This window comes from Pantherophis guttatus, chromosome 8 (genome assembly GCF_059756535.1).
Source record: "Pantherophis guttatus breed Tessera chromosome 8, ASM5975653v1, whole genome shotgun sequence".
Taxonomy (NCBI): Eukaryota; Metazoa; Chordata; class Lepidosauria; order Squamata; family Colubridae; genus Pantherophis; species Pantherophis guttatus.
Window position 1 is genome coordinate 67,359,443 of NC_142070.1, and position 17,063 is coordinate 67,376,505.

The 17,063-nt window shown below is 37.8% G+C and overlaps 1 protein-coding gene across 1 annotated transcript; it reads right to left on the reverse strand.

Annotated features, from left to right (window-relative positions):
• Window positions 1-5,362: 5,362 nt before the first annotated feature.
• FGB (fibrinogen beta chain) lies at window positions 5,363-16,401 on the reverse strand. Its single transcript, XM_034411410.2, has 9 exons — window positions 16,273-16,401; window positions 16,061-16,078; window positions 12,882-13,094; window positions 11,478-11,661; window positions 9,713-9,940; window positions 8,802-8,915; window positions 8,331-8,453; window positions 7,283-7,568; window positions 5,363-5,952 (listed from the first exon to the last, which is right to left on the reverse strand). The coding sequence occupies exons 1-9, from the start codon at window positions 16,369-16,371 to the stop codon at window positions 5,724-5,726; spliced, it is 1,494 nt and encodes a 497-aa protein (XP_034267301.2). The 5' UTR covers window positions 16,372-16,401; the 3' UTR covers window positions 5,363-5,723.
• Between the last annotated feature and the right edge of the window lie 662 nt (window positions 16,402-17,063).

Sequence of the window (17,063 nt, forward strand, 5' to 3'; positions counted from 1 at the left end):
ATAACACCAACACAATTATTAAATTTGCAGATGACCCAACAGTGATGGGGCTCATTAATAAGAACAATGAGTCTGCTTACAGGAAGGAAGTACAAGGGCTGACATTGTGGTGTAATGAAAATAATCTCACACTTAACACCACAAAAACTAAAGAACTTATAATTGACTTCAGGAGGAAGAGAGGTGTACATTTACCATTGTACATAAATGGTGAGGAGGTGGAGAGGGTGGGTAGTTTTAAATTTCTGGGCATTTATATCTCAAAGGACCTCTCATGGACTATGAATGCTAACATACTTGTGAAGAAGGCACAGAATGATCAGGAAGATAAATCTATCTCAGCATCTACTTTTGTCCTACTATCGCAGCAACATTGAGAGTGTCCTGACATATGGCATTCTTGCACGGTATGGGAGCAGCTCTGTAGCGGACAAAAAAGCTCTACAAAGAATCATTAAAACTGCTCAGAATATTATCGGACTCCAGCTACCAGCCCTGGACGACATCTTCAAATCTCGCTGTTTGAGAAAGTTGCATAACATTCTCAGAGACTCTTCCCATCCTGCTTACAATCCTTTTGGACTGTTGCCTTCTGGCAGAAGATACAGAACAATTAAAACTCGGACCACACGTTTTCTGAATAGTTTTTATCCCAGAGCTATAATTACACTCAACAATGAACTAAAGGGCCACCATCAGTGAGCTGTTGGACAGTATTACTTGGTCTGTTGTGTGGATGTTTGGGTGGTTGGAGAATTGTGGTGGGTGGAAGTGTGTTTGGGGATTGTTATGTGTGTTGGACCTGGTCTTTGGGTATTAAGTGAATTTTGTTGTATGGGTATACTGTGTATACACGTACAATGACAATAAAGTTATTTATTTATTTTATTTTTTAATGTTTATTTAGAACCTATGCATAGCTAACTTTCAAACACTTAAAGGAGACTTGGATTTCCTCTAATATCTAGCCCACTAATGACAAATTCTTGTTCACATTTCTGCATTCCTGCTCCTCTTTCTGTTTCTAAACAGTACACAGAGGCATATTTTGTTCCTAAACTAATTTATTTAGGCACAAGATTGGATGAATTGAGACAAATAAAGGTAAAGGGGTGAAGTTATAAATTACAAGGGCTGACAAAATAAAAACAAATTGGTTCACGGGTCCAAATGATATTCTCTCAAAAATCTTTCAAGAATGTTAATATGAATAGCTGATCTTTTTTTAAAAAAAAACAACCTTTTGCACCTGCTTTAAAGATTGGAAAATATCCAATATGGCTCTGATTTTTAAAAGGGTTGCTAAAGAAATAATAAGCAAGCTAGCTCAACCTCTGTTATAGAAAAAATGGTTGTTAATAAAAATAAGTACAAACATCGAAGAACAAGCTTTCTTCAAAGAAAACTACATAGTTTTTCCAAAGATAAAGCTATCTCACTTTCTAGATTGTTTTTGAGGATTTCAACAAATATACACACAAGAGCATTTCAACGTATACTGTATGCATGAACTTTTTAAGTAGCCTTTGACAAAATCTTTTACAAAGACCCCCCAAATAAACTCAGATGTGGAATAGTATATTGGTTAAGTGACTGAACCAAGCTTTCAAGCTTTTAATGAAGCTGATAAAACCCAGCTTCCGGTTCATTAGAGCCACGGAAACTCACTGAATAGATCTGAATGTTGTCCAATCCCATGGAGTGGAAGAGATTAATAGAAGTAGGGAAGTGAAGAGTAGTTTTAATTATGAATGAAAGGGCTAAAATGTATGCTAAAAAGCATGAATTGGCATCTATATAGTTGGCTACAGTATATATATAAGGAAATAGAAATCCATAGGTGGGGATAACTGTATGTTACACTTCAGTGAGTGATGATAATAATGAGAAATGGAAGAAATTTTGGAAAACTATTGAATATGGATGAACAGAACAATTATTCTTGTGAGAGATGCAATGAATGGGTGAAAATAAGATGAATAAGGACCAAAAATGGGGGGAAACAGGTTTGTGTTCTAAAAGGAGATAAATAAACATCCAGAAGACTGAATAGATTTTTTTTAAAAAAAATGAAAAGATTTGTGATGAATCTGAAATGAACAAATAGTTCAAGGATCTATACAAAAATGAGAGTGATATATTGAAGAGTGGAATTGAAAATAATTAAGTATTTTCAATTGTAAAAAGGGATGAATAGGAAATAATAAATGCTATGGGAATGGTAAGACTTCAGGTGACATATCCAAAGAAATAGTAACTGGAAACATGTTAAAAATATGAATGTGCTTTGCTTGAGGAAGGTGGGCATGATTTGTTCAACATACAAGACTGTATCTATGCCTCATGATTGGAAGAATGTTAATTACTGTTCTTCTATATAAAAGGAATAGTAGCAAGGGAGAATGCAAAAAAGGACACTACAAAAAACCACAAGTGGTTTAAACTACCATTTCCCCCAAAATAAGACATCCCCTGATAATAAGCCCAGTCAGGCTTTTGAATGCATGGCAATAAGGCTTATTTCAGGGTTCGAAAAAAAATATAAGACAGGGTCTTATTTTCGGGGAAACACGGTATTATATGTGCCTGGGAAAAAGTTTGGTAGAATTCCAATTGAAAGGGCACTCTATGTAACAACGAGCAATACTTTGTGAATGTAGCTATGGCTAAATACATTTTTAGCTGTTTTTTTTTAAAAAAAAATTATTTCAAGCTTTTAATGAATTTGTGTTAGTGTTTCTTGTTTTTCCACAACACTCAATGGAAATAGTGTGATGGGTATGTATGTGTGATAGATGCAGATGAACAGTGGAAGGGGTATACCCTTTAAGCCAGACCTGTGCATTCTCCAAATGTAATACATTTGTAGTACATTCCCCATGTAGTACAGACTTACTTACTTACTTAGTTACTTACTTACTTTATTATTTATTTATTTATTTATTTATTTATTTATTTATTTATTTATTTATTTATTTATTTCGTTAAGCATGTATTAGATAACAGTTATAAATATAAACATAATTATGAATACATGTGTTCTGCCCCAGCTACGGGTCCCAAGAAGTGTAACACACAGACAGAGCTCCAAAAACTCAGTTTAATACAAACAGACCCCTTTCAAAATGCAGGTTTTAACCACAAATGTCCTTATCAGCCTGCTATGAATTACAGAGATTAAACGAAGTCCGACAAGGGTTGGCAATCAGCTCAGAAACCAAGTTGTAACAAAAAACTCACTCTCAAAATGCTCTGCGTAGGACCAAATGTTGTTTCCAGCAATGTTTGCTATCTGTGTGCAAATTTAAATTGGCTAAGGGAGTGGCCACTTAACCCCAAGCCTTACTCTCAAGGAGACCTCCTCCTGAGTAGCCACTCCTGCCTTTTGGCAGCCCTGCGTGCTCGAACATTGAGAAGAGGCTCCTCCACTTCACTCTCTTCACTTGAAGGAGCCTCTGGAGGTTCTGAGGCCCTGGCTGAGTCTCTGCCTCTGGCACCACATTCTCTTCAGCCTCCTTGCTGTCCGACTCGAGCGCCGGCTGCACAGGCTGCTGGCGCGACACCACACCATCCTCCTCCTCGTCGGGATCAGCCACAATCCGCGTAGGCCGCTGGCGGCCCACAACAACATGAAATGGATACGAATAAAAGGGAACATTAGGACAGGGACGGTAGGCACGTAGATGCGCTTATGCACGCCCCTTACAGATCTCTTAGGAACAGGGTGAGGTCAACAGTAGACAGTCTAGGGTTAAAGTTTTGGGAGGTTTGGGGAAGAAACCACAGAGTCAGGTAGTGCATTCCAAGCATTGACCACTCTGTTGCTGAAGTTGTATTTTCTGCAATCGAGTTTGGAGCGGTTTACCTTGAGTTTGTATCTATTGTGTGCTCATGTGTTGTTGTGGTTGAAGCTGAAGTAGTCATTGACAGGTAGGACATTGTAGCAGATAATTTTATGTACTATGCTTAGGTCAGACTGAAGGCGGTGTAGGTTCTAAGTTTCTAAGCCCAAACTTTCAAATCTGGTGGCTTGATGGTGGTCATCTAGACTAGATGGAACAATATCCTGACCAAGATCCTTCTAAGTTCTTACTGTTGGAACCAAGAGGCTACTCATCATTTCAGTTTACCTCCTCTGAGGAAATGCCATGGTAGCATTTTTTGGAACATTGGAGAAAATGACAGAAAGCTGTCAAGGGATCAAAGAGGCAACCAAGTCAACAGTATCCTGAAAATACTATTATCTGGTAAGTATCAACCTAATAGTAGAGAATGAAGCTATACTTTTACAGAATAATCTCACTGATGACAGTAGGACTTACTTGGAAGCAAATATACTTTGTTTGTAAAACCATTACAATCTCCAGGACAAGGATGGCATGAATCTATGAATTTATCTCATACCCTGTCTAAACATAGCTCCATGTCCTTATACTGCTACCTCGGAGAGACTTCAGCTCTCTAATAACCTCATCAGAGATCTGTCTTAATTCTGTCTGGTTTAACTAGGGATGCCAGAAACTAACCTGGGATCAAGCATGTTGTTTTCTCTTGATTTTTCTTGAAGACCTGGCCCTGTCAGTTGGAGATCCTTTGGGGAATATCACTGGAGGTGGTTGATCGACTAATAATAGTTGCCACTTCCCATCGTGTGTGTGTGTGTGTGTGTGTGTAAAATGTTGTAAGCTGCCCAAAGTTGCCTGGTAGCAAGATGGGCAGCAAATAAATTTATTAAACCTTTCCTAGCCTGTGCATTAGGGGATGTGATGGCTCAGTGGCTAAGACTCTGAGTTTGTCAATCAACAGGTCGGCAGTTCAGCAGTTCGAATCCCTAGTGCTGCGTAACAGGGTGAGCTCCCGTTACTTGTCCCAGCTTCTGCCAACCTAGCAGTTCAAAAGCATGTAGAAATGCAACTAGAAAAATAGGGACCACCTTTGGTGGGAAGGTAACAGCATTCCATGCGCCTTCGGTGTTTAGTCATGCCGGCCATACGACTACAGAATTATCATTAGACAGTGCTGCTTTTCGACTTAGAAACAGAGATGAGCACTGCCCCCTACAGTTGGGAACGATTAGCACATATGTGCGAGGGGAACCTTTACCTTTACTTTTAACCTGTGCATTACAAATATATTGAGAATGAAATTCCCAACCTTAATATTCCTCTAATATGCCTTGCAGGGATTGAGAAGTTATGGTATAAATCCAGAAGTGTTTTAGTCTCCAATGATTAAAAAGAAATCAGAAACATACTAACAGCTATGAGAACAATGTAAAACAAAAGATACGATGATATTGTTTGAAACAGGTAGTGTAATCATGTTTGCATACTAAGAAGGAAGCTAGAAGGACAAAGCACCCTGACAATAGAATGTGGTTTCTTTTATTAAGCATTTTCAACAAAATGTGTGACAAGAACTCACTACTTATGAATCTACTTTTCAGTGAGTAAGCTAATGGGCAGACATTAGGATAAAATATTTATTTAGCAAAACGTAGATTTCAGAACTGCCCCTTTGTACATCACAAATAACATTGTTTTAATCGGTTGGTTGGTAGATTCATTTCCAGCATAGTCTTTCCATTTTCATCAAAATGCTTTTAAACAAATCACCAAGGAAGAATTGTTTTATTGTTCTTCACTGCTTTTATGCAAAGTAAAGTTGAGTATCAAGAAACAGATGTGAACATTTGCAATTATTTATTTAAATAATCATTGTTACTAGGACTGGGAAATTGGTCTGAGTTTCAGGCTGATTTCTTTGAGTGAATACCAGGATCCTTTCCAATTCATCCATACAACTCCATCATCTGTTCCATGTTTTGCCATTTCTGGGGTGTAGTGTCCACCCCAGTAGTATCTGCCATTTGGATTGGCTGAATGGCAACGATTATACCACCAGCCACCGCCATCTTCTTTAGAGCATTGCTTTTTGGGATCTGGGTGTATCCTGTGAATTAATTACACATAACATTTAAAAAAATAGATACCAATAAATGAAATGTAAATACATACCATGAATCTTCCCTTATCTTACTATGTGTATATATCCACTGTTGTGACACATAACAAAAATAATAGAAACCTTCCAGTTTTGGCTTCTTTGATTTTAGTTGTTGCACTTTTAAATGTCTATATTTCCCCATAAAGTGCATTCATTTAGTATTTACTATACCTGAAACTTTCCTTAATCCCAAACAAAACAATATGAAGTATTGCTTTAACATAGTTTTTATATATAAGATAGCACATCAGAAACAGCTGGATTTTACTTAGATAAGGTTACTTACTACTTACTATTATTCTTCTCATCGTTCCTATCACCCATCTCCTCTCACTTATGACTGCCTGGCTGTGTTGCTTGTATCCTTACGATTTATATTGATTGTTTCCTAGTATGATTTGATTGCTTATTTGTACCCTACGGCTATCATTAAGTGTTGTACCTTATGATTCTTGACGAATGTATCTTCTCGTTTTATGTACACTGAGAGCATATGCACCAAAGACAAATTCCTTGTGTGTCCAATCACATTTGGCCAATAAAGCATTCTATCTATTTTTCTATCTATCTATCTATCTATCTATCTATCTATCTATCTATCTATCTTCTATCTATCTTTCTCTATCTACTTGTTTTAATCAATTTAACTACTCTAGAAGATCAGCTGTCCAAAAATGGAATATCAGATACTCATAATTTTACTTTTTGGCTATTCTTTATAATCTTTTCCAGACAGTACAGCTCTAATGAAGACTTAAAATGGTTATGGTATTGAACTAAGATAAAGAGACTGAGATTCAAGTCCATCTCATTTATGGAAACTCACTAGATCAGAGGTTTTCAAACTTGGCAGCTTTAAGACGTGTGAACTTCAACTCCCAGAATTCTCCAGCCAGCATAGTCTGGAAGTCCACACGTCTTAAATTTGCCAAGTTTGAAGACCTCTGCACTAGATGACTTTCAGGCAGTCCCTTTTTCACAACCTAATTTGTTCCATAGATGTGCTGGGGAGAAAAGTGAGAGAAAAAAAATACTACAGTATTCATCCAATCTTGAGTTCCCAGAGAAAACATGGGATTAAAAATTGGACAAATGATATGAATGTCTGTAATAAATTTAACAGAGTTCAACCGAGCTCATTCACAAGGAACTATAGAAAAAAATTACCAAAAAAGTCATCTGTAGGAGGATGATTTGCAAATATATTTCAAAAACTTTTTTGCGGAAGTGCTATATAAAACTATAAAGAAACCGAATGAAAAAAGCATATACTTACCATCCATCATTGTCTCTGTCAAAAGTGCTGAAGAACATGCCATTATGGATTGTCATTGTTCTGTTTTCACCAAATAGCTGTGAAGCTCCTTCTAAAAGTGCATTTCCAGCTGTGCCCCTGTAGTTACTAACGGAGAGCTGGTATTTGCTGTTTTCATTCTGAATGCTGAAGCCTCCATAGTGAGCTTTAACTTTAGTGCCATCCCAATCTTTCAGTTCAATTAAAAGTTCAGTCGGCCCCAATTTGCTAATCTGGCTGATTTTGTCGTTTCCAAGCCAATATTCACCTATGACACAAAATAAATCCCTTGAAGCTCTTTTCATCAAATTTTAAGCAGTGTCTTCAATTTGTCATAAAGCTATACCATAATAACTGAATCAAAGTCATTCTGGATGTATGAAAATATGAAGATTGAAATAGATTGGGAATGGATTAACTCAAAAACAAGTTCAGTTGGACTTTTGGGAGAAGATAGATCAACTTTAAGGATAGAATGGCGTGCATTCTATTTTGCACACAGCCAAAAGCAGAAGCAGCAGAAATCTTTCTTTTTCTCCCCCAAACTCTGTCTCTGCGGCTTCCAAACCCCAGCCAGGGCAGCGGCCGCTCTGGGAGTGTGCTTCCCACTCTATGGTGATGGCTGGAACTGGAGCCTGCAGGGAGAGCTAGCCCAGGGCGTGGCTTCTGTGAAGGTGCTGGTGGTGGGCGCTGGCGGCATTGGCTATGAGCTCCTGTGCTCACCAGCTTCGCCCACATTGACGTGGTGAGGCCTGGGAGGCACGCAAGTGGTGGGTGGGGACAGGCACTTGCGCAGCTTGGTGGCTTTGGGCCACTTGCGTTCTACACACACACACCATGGGAGAGGAGCGGCTTGATGGCGGCGCACGAAGGGAGCCTCTCTATGGCAGACTCCTGGCTATGAGGGCGTAGGCCACCCAAGGCCTCTTGCACCCCAGAAATAATAAGACCCCCGATAATAAGGCCAAGCCCTTATTTTCGGAAAAACAAAGTATGTATTGGTACACACTGCTGGAAAACAGATTCTTACCTGGGGTGTCACAGTAGTTCTTTCCACCACTGGAAGCAATATTTCCAAATCCTTTTTTATATGCATCCCATTTTCTTCCAAAGCCAACACTCCCATCTTGGCGGTTTTGAATTAGAAGCCAACCTGTTCAAAATGATAACAATTATAATCACATAGTCCACTTTCTTGAAATATTTCCATAAAGCCTCATAACTGGAGGATGGGGAAGGGACAGATGCTCTTTGTAGAGTCCCCACTCAGAATGGATTCCCCTTTGTTATCACTGTTATGTTTAGTCAATCATGTGCCCTCTTCTTTTATTCTCAATCTATTGCCTAGAAAAAAAGATCCCAGCATTTGAAAGTGGATCTTCTTGTTTTTTGCTCTTATCATTGTATACATACAGTATTTGAAGTAGCAAGTGAATATTATAAAGCTGGCAGATCCATCATTTGAAACCATTTTGATTAAGGATACTAGCTTAACAATTACCTCCATCGTCTGTGGTCATATCACAATACACTCTGAATGGTTTAAAGAAAGAATCAGGCTGAACAAGGTACAGCTCAGATGTTTCACCTCCTTTTCTATATATATCTTCACACTCTGCAAACAGAAAAATCCATTATCTATATAGTTTAGTGAGCAACAAAAATGTGCTGAACAGAGGAATAAGTAAACTACAGAAATCTACAACATAATTAAAACTGCACGGGAAGGCTTGAAGATTTTATCTGCAGTAAACACCTATCATAGAATTTTCAAGTATGTGCTTGCTTTTGGGATCTCTGCCTTACCTAGGACTAAATGCAATTTTAGAAATGCTGATTTGGAAATTCTTTCATCCATCCCACTGTAAGGATTGAATTTGGCCATACAGAAGCCATTAGTGTTGAGATAAAAAATAACTATTGTATAAACATGGAACTCTCAAGGGCAAGGGAACAATAACCAAACAAGGGTGGGACGAAAAGGTCTAGGACAAGGGTCCTCAAACTACGGCCTGCCGAAGCCGTTAATCCAGCCCGCGTGGGACCATGATGCTGCACTGCCCACATCACCCCACCTGCCCGCCCACCCACCCCCCGCCTTCTTGAGGCCAGGGAGGTCAAAAACGGTCCCGTTTTTGGCCTCCCCGGCCTCCAGAGAGAGAGAGAAAGAGAGAGGGAGAGAGAGAAAAACACACACACAAACAGAAGTCCCTCACACCTCCCCCCCAAAGGCAGCCACATCCCTTCACTAACCTGCTTTCCAACCCCAGGAGCATAACAAATTAAAGTGTAATTTGTGTGTATTGTTTTGTGTATTGTATATTTTGTGTATTGTCATATCGTCACCGCTACCGGCTCGGCAGAACCGGGTGGAACCGGGAGGAACCCACCACTGGAGAAATGAAACATTACCTTTGCCACTCACAACTGGAACATTGCAAGAAACTGTACAAGAGGTTTGGCATTCAGACAACTGTGACGTAATAGCGTTTTCTAGTTTTTGTAACTTTTTGTTCAAGGTATCCACAACTGAACGAAGAAGTCGTAAATTGGATGGAATACTGTTATCTAATTTCTCTTTGATGAAAGTGTAGTGTTCCTCAAGTTCTCTGTTATATTGGGAAATTAAATTCTGATTATCTGGAGATAAAAAGAAATGAAGAGGTGGCAAGCTTTTTAAAAAGAACAACAAAATACATTTAACAAGATATTAAGACTTTCCATTTCCTTCTAATTCCTGTACTGTGCTTATTTCTAGACTCTAAAACTCCAGGATAAAAGAACTCAGGCTTCCCAATCTATGTAAATTTCTATGAACAGGTGGCACTATATGCAACATAAATAATTACAATTTTGCCGTTTTATAAATTGCCGTTTTATAAACCAAGGTCAAAACTTTCTTCCCCTTTTCCTCTTAGACAAAGATCATAGATGATTGAGGGACATATCTGCTTACTGGATCCAGTACTTGACTGGTATTATTATATTAATTTAAGTAGTTTTCACTCTTGGGTTCCTAGATTATTCTAGGTCTCATCATTCCCAGGAAGAATGGTTAATGGTCAAAAATGAAAGAAAATGTTTGTCAAAAGCATTTAATAGCCCAGGGTCGGGAATCACTAATTATTCAGATTGGGAACCAACTGATGTGACAAACTTTTTTTTTTAATTTGATTTATATGCCGCCCTTCTCCGGAGACTCAGGGCGGCTTACAATGCGTTAAGCAACTTGGCATACTGATCTTCATGGCAAATTTCACAAGCAGATTTTGCAACCAAAGATAAGATTTAGACTATCTAAAAGATTGCAAGTTAAAGTATGGACGGGAATGCAACAGCTCCAATTTTTTTTTAGTTTAGCAGAACTCACATTTAAATAAATATAAGATTATACTAGAAAACTGCTATTTATCTTACCTAATGTATAACTATAAAGATAATGCAACACTGATTAAAATTAATTTTTACAGGTATTATAGCAAACACGTAGAAACTAGAAAAACCATATAAGCTTTATTTACTAAGTATTAATCACTTGTACGTTTTTTTGACTTAGATCATGTGTCTACGGAGATTTTCAGTCATCCAGGTCATGGTTGTCCCAAAGGTGCTTTTTCAAAAGGCAACTGGACTTTCTTGGGTTTTTTTTTTCTTGAAGACATTTCACTTCAAATCCAAGAAGCTTCTTCAGTCCTGTATATCCAAGCAAAATGTCTTCAAGGAAAAACAAACTCCAGCTGCCTTTTGAAAAATAACAAACGCAATCGCACTTAGACTTATATACTGCTTCACAGTTTACAGCCCTCTCTAAGTGGTTTACAGAGTCAGCATATTGCCACCAACAATCTGGGTCCTCATTTTACCATCCTCAGAAGGATGGAAGGGCTGAGTCAATTTTGAGCCTGGTGAGATTCAAACTGCCTAATTACAGGGAGTTGGCAGTCAGCAGAAGTAGCTGCAGTACTGCATTCTAACCACTGTGCCACCATGGCTCTTGGTGCACCTTTGAGGCGTAAATCATGTGATTTAAGCACACTTAATTCAAGTGTACTTATTTTGTAGAATGTATTTGCCTTTTCATGTTGTTTGCTACCCCTCATCTTTTTTAAAAACAAAACTTTCATGATGAAAACAAGGCAGTTTTGCCTACATACTAATTTACTGTTTGACAGCTCACCCGTATATTGTTTCTGCCTTTTGGCTAAACGTTCATCCAATAAATGAGCATAGCTATTGATAGTTGAGGAGGATTGGTGTAGATTGTGTGCTTTGTCTGTTAGATCCTTAATAGTTGGCTTCACTGTGTTTTCTTGCTTCAATAGTTCAGTTCTCAGTTCACAGCCTGTTGGGCATAATACACCCTTAAAAAGAACAACAAATTCAGTAGGTTAATTCAAAATTAGAAATGATAAAATAACCTTTAAAAAGTGCAAACAAGATGGTTGACAGAGCGTAATTCTTTTCTATTTTGCTATGAGCCTTATAAAAATCTCTCTTCTTAACAACATCTCACACCAATACAAGTAATATTTTCCAAGTAATAATCTGTTATGAGATGAAGAGTAATTTTTGTGGATCCTATGGATCTAATGAGACTAAGAGTGCTATTCATGGGGATTTGCAGAAATATGGAAGCGTTTTCCTCATGGTGCCATCAAAGTTACCTGGAAGGAGCCCTAAAAGCAGGGTTGGGATTTAGCCGGTTCGGACAAGTTCTGGCAAACCGGATGTTAATTTTAATTTGGTTTGTCGAACCGGTAGTTACAAGGACTAGCTGACCCAGCCCAACCCGCCCCTGCCAGGAGTCTCCACATGGTCTGTTTTGGATGCGAGGTAAGTGCAGGGCCCGCACAGAGGCTCTGGGAGGGTGAAAAATGGGCCTACTGGAAGTACAGGAAGTCTGGAAATGGGCCCATTTCTGGCCTCCAGAGGGCCTCCGAACCCCAGGGAAGGCCGTTTTTGCCCTCCTGGAGGCTCGAGGAAAGCCTCTGGAGCCTGGGGAGGGTGCAAATGCCCTTCCCGCTGTGGTGCAGGAGGCCGAGTAGGCCACACCCCCGTGGCCACGCCCACCCAGCAACTGAGTAGCAAACCGTTTGCTTAAAGTTTTCAATCCCACCCCTGCCTAAAAGGATTTAAAAAAATAAATGAATCAAACTCAAGATATCTGGTCCTGCCCATTCCTTCTTCAAGCAGAGTTACAGGGAATGAGCCCAACAATACTCTGAACTTGGTGCCTTTTGGAGTCCTATGAGAAAGAACATGTTGACATCTCTGCCACTGATTTAAATAGGCAAATAATGAAAGGGAAGAAATACTCAAACAATTATAATTGTAATGGTCTAATTTGTGTGGTTTAAAACAATCTTCCTAGGAAGCAATGTTTTTGTGTGTGTATGCGTGTATTCTATTTGAAACGGTTTATCGTCCACACCAAATGGCCACATAATAAATGGACTTCCATATAAACATTCCATTCATGAAAATGTGCAGTAAATCTGAAAAGGAAGCATTAAAGAAAGCAACAGATTATTTAGTCTTAAATATTCTAGCCCAACTCTATCTCAGGACAATTAATACCTACCAGTTCCTCTGCCAAGTGTTTGCAACCTCCACTATCAGGGTAAACGATTGGGCCTAGCTTTGTATCAGTAATAGTTTTTTTGGCTGGACGAGCTCTATATCTCACGCCACCAACAGGAGGAAGAGGAGCTGGCCTGAGAGTTGGAAGTGGCTCCCGTTTCTTGTCCAAAGGCCTGTGACCTCGTGCATCCGGAGTCTTACCTTTATTTTCAACCTATTTAGCATTAAGGAAAAATATTGTTATAAATTGCAACCAGTCAGAATTTTCAAGATGAGAAATTTTCTAGCAGAAAACACAGACAATCAAATTCTCAAAAAAAAGTGATGCGAACTCATGTGGGGAAAAATGCTTTTTTTGGAATATTTCTGTGTAATGTATTTTGCTTGGTTTCTTACTTTGTTAGATTTATATCCTGAGTCTCCTTGAGACATCAAGTTGACACCAATCCCTCCAGGTCCTAGTCCAATACCTTAGCTATTGTACCATGCATGCTCTTGGTGGTTTAACGTTTTATAATAAGCCTGTAAGTTTTCTTTCATGGAAACTAATTGATCAAATTAAATAATAATGAACTTGTAGATTGCATGGAGATGATTAGCAACAATACCTAACTAACATTTTAATTTTTTGACTATATGATTAACAATAATAGCTAGGTTTGCACTATGGCACAATATCATTGGTTTGGTTTTAATTTAGGATGCAGTATTAATCCAACCAGAATTCTGTGGATTGTTAGCCAGGGTTTATGTGACTTATGTTTTCGTACAATGCAGCTTATTCAACAATATTTTTAAAAATAATGATTTGGGGAACTATGCAAACCACATTGATTAGGTAAGATACATATGCATTATTTCCATTAGGCTTAGCTCATTCCATCCACAGGAGGGGGGGGAAAGGTACAAACAAGTAATTATCCATCATTCCATAGAATAATGCCATCTCTTCTTTCAAATAACTGTTGTCTTCTATTATTATAGTATACACAACCTCTTCTTCTTGTGCCCTATCTGTCATCGGACATTGGAGACCATGTTGGCAATCCTATTTTTGTCACCTATTTTGTCACATACATTTATACACAACTGCAGAGTACTAATTCACAATATATATCTATTCAGAACAAAGCTCTATTACTCTCAGAAAAATTGCAAACGTGATGTGGTTGAACTGCAGGTTTACAGCATTAACAAATTATTCCCATTAATTTAGTCAAATGTAAAACCCATTAGTTCAATGAGATTTATTCCCCAAAATAGGATTCAGCCTAGACATGTTTCTGTATTTATTTGTTTGTTTACTTAATTCAGTTTAGACAATGTCCAACTCTGACTGACTCTGGGTAGCTCAAAAATACTAACATAAAAACCAATATAAACCAAAACCCAAATGTGATTTGGCCACAATATATAGACCAGAAAAGGAGTAATAGGCACACTCAATCAAAGAGCCCCATTCATTTCACCCCATGACCTGAGAGAACAACTATGTTTTGAAGGCTTTATGGAACATCATCAGGGTGAAAGCCACGCAGAAGGGATCTCATTTCAAATGTTAGTTTGTTGAAGGAAGCAGCAAGCAACACACATCTCTAAAATGTGTCTGTGGGCAGGACTTATATTTGGGGCATCTGATCAATATTGGGGCATCTGTTCAATATAATGCACAATAAAAGTTGATCTGAAAGCACATGGAGGAGAAGCAGCCTCTAAGTATATGATTATAAGAGGAAAAACAGCAGAGAGAAAAACTTGACCTCCTTCTGCTTAGTACTGTCAAATATTGTATTACACACACACACACCCCTTCGTATATATTTGTTGGGAAAGAGAGGGTGCTAGATAGCTTTAAAAAAAAAAAAGAATGGAAGAAAAACTGGAAGACCACTAGTAGTAATTCAGATTTCTGCACTCCACTTATGAAAGTCTACCTTAACTAAAGAAATGGCCTAAGAATAAATCACCAAGACTAGCCAAATGAAATTTTAAAAAATCCACATATGCAGAAAGGAAAAAGAATCAAAGCCAAAGAATATAAAAATCAGTTTAAAGTAGCTAGGAAAAGTTTCATGACATGAAGATCTTATGGGTTATATCCACTTCAGGAACAACACAGTTGTGTGGATGTGGGCTATGGATCTGGCTATGATAATAACAGATTTGGAAGGGACCTTGGAGGTCATCTAGCCCAACCCCCTGCTCATACAGGAGACCTATACTAGGGACTCAAACTGCCGAACTGCTAACCTTTCTGAGCGACAAGCTCAGCATCTTAGTTTAGCCTAGCCAGGCCTTCTAAGAAATCATAAGTTCAAAAAATCACGGAAAAGCTTGGTATTATCTCCAAAATTCTTCACACAACATTTTATACAACAAAAGATAAATTTGGGGGGGGGAGGGGGAATGGAAAGCAGTTAAAATATTTTTGTACATTAAAATAAAAGACAGTGACTGAAGAACTTAAGGCCTTATGGCTACAAATATGAAGAGAAATAGGCTTTACTTTTCTTCGATTACATATATTTGTACATGCATATGTACATGTATATATATTAGCTATATGGATTATCACCGATTAGCATGTTAATCATATATTTTATATAACATTTTGCTGATAAATAAGTAATCTAATACCATATTTCATTCCACAAAGTTTTAAAATTTCATTTACAAATATCTATTAAGCATAATAAAATATTCAATATTGTTTTTAGACTAATACGGAATATTTTTTAATTTCTGAAAAGTTCAGTGATTACCTGCTCAGACAATAGGCTTTTATTTAACATATCTTCAGTGTGCATTATCAAAGCAAATGATTCTATACTCCACCCTCTTAACTATAGGAATGAAGAATACTTTCACATTCTTTTTTTTTATATTTTTTTTAAAACCATAACCACTAAGGATACTATAAATGATGCTGAAGTAATGTCTATAAAATCAACTGGTTCCCATTATACCTACGAAATTTCATTCCTAGTAACAATAAAATTTGCTTTCGAATTGAAATTTTTCAGACAAGTTTAACTTTTCTGTATATAGATTTTTCTGCATTAAGGCATTTGATAGGACACTATTAACACATTACCAGAATGCTATCTACCACAGAAACAAGCATAAACTAGTATATGCTTATATATTTTAACTTAATTTTTTTAAAAGAAATATTCTTACCAGTGATGCATCCGGTACCTGTATAAAGAAAAAAAAAAGGAGAAAATGAAGAGAGAGAAAAATTGAAAATATGTACTCGGATGGGCAAAAGTGCAGCACATTTTTCTTAGATTAGGTTGAAAACTAAACTTTTGTTTGTACAAATCAGAAATATGTTTTAATCTAAATGAAATAGAAAACATGCTACCATATAAAAGAAGTGATATTCTAACCTCATCATCATCATAATCTGCAGTTTCATCAGATTTAACTAGAGCAACAGAAAGAAGAAAGAGCAATAGTAGTTTCATGATACTGAGTTGCTTGAACATCTTTGCAGTATTTCCCCCAAATTAGGGAAAGCAAATCCAAGCTCCTATATAAGTGAGTCACCATGAGGGGTACTAAATGATTCCTGATAGGTCCAACTGTCGTTCCAATTGTTAATAGTTAACATTGTGCCTGGACAAGTCACTAATTGAGCAATATTTTTTGCTATGCACAAGCTTAAGCACAGAAACAATGAGTTTTTAAAATATCGTTCTGCGCCATCAAATGGCGGTGATTCAAAAATGATGAGTATTCAGTGGGGCTTTAGCACAACCCATTTCTTTGAATTTGGGTTATATCTTTGACCAATAGTAATTTTAGTTATTGTAGTTTAGGGATGTTTCCTTATAGAATGATTTGTACCGTCAAATCAGTGGTGGGTTGCGCCCGGTTCGCACTGGTTCTATAGAACCGGTAGTAAAATCGGCGGAAGGCTCCGCCTACCGACCCTGACATCATCAAAATGCTTCTGAGCATGCGCAGAAGAGCATGCGCGCATGCGCGCAGCCCCATTGCAAATTGGTAGTAAAGGTAAGTAGAACCCACCCCTGTGTCAAATGACACTTCAACCTGAACCACATCACCGCTTTGTAAAAACATAATTTGCCTGTCAATTACAAGCCTTATTGTACAATTGAGCTTTAAGGCTTGCATAAAGAAAAACAATTGTAAATGTAAATTTGTTCCCTGCATA

Excerpts from the sequence above, each read along its gene's own strand:
- FGB (XM_034411410.2), bottom strand. The coding sequence starts at position 16,371 with ATGTTCAAGCAACTCAGTATCATGAAACTACTATTGCTCTTTCTTCTT. Across the intron at positions 11,662-12,881 it reads AACACTTGGCAGAGGAACTG|GGTGTATTATGCCCAACAGG; the intron begins GTAGGTATTAAT and ends GTTCTTTTTAAG. Across the intron at positions 9,941-11,477 it reads AAGGCAGAAACAATATACGG|ATAATCAGAATTTAATTTCC; the intron begins GTGAGCTGTCAA and ends TTTTATCTCCAG.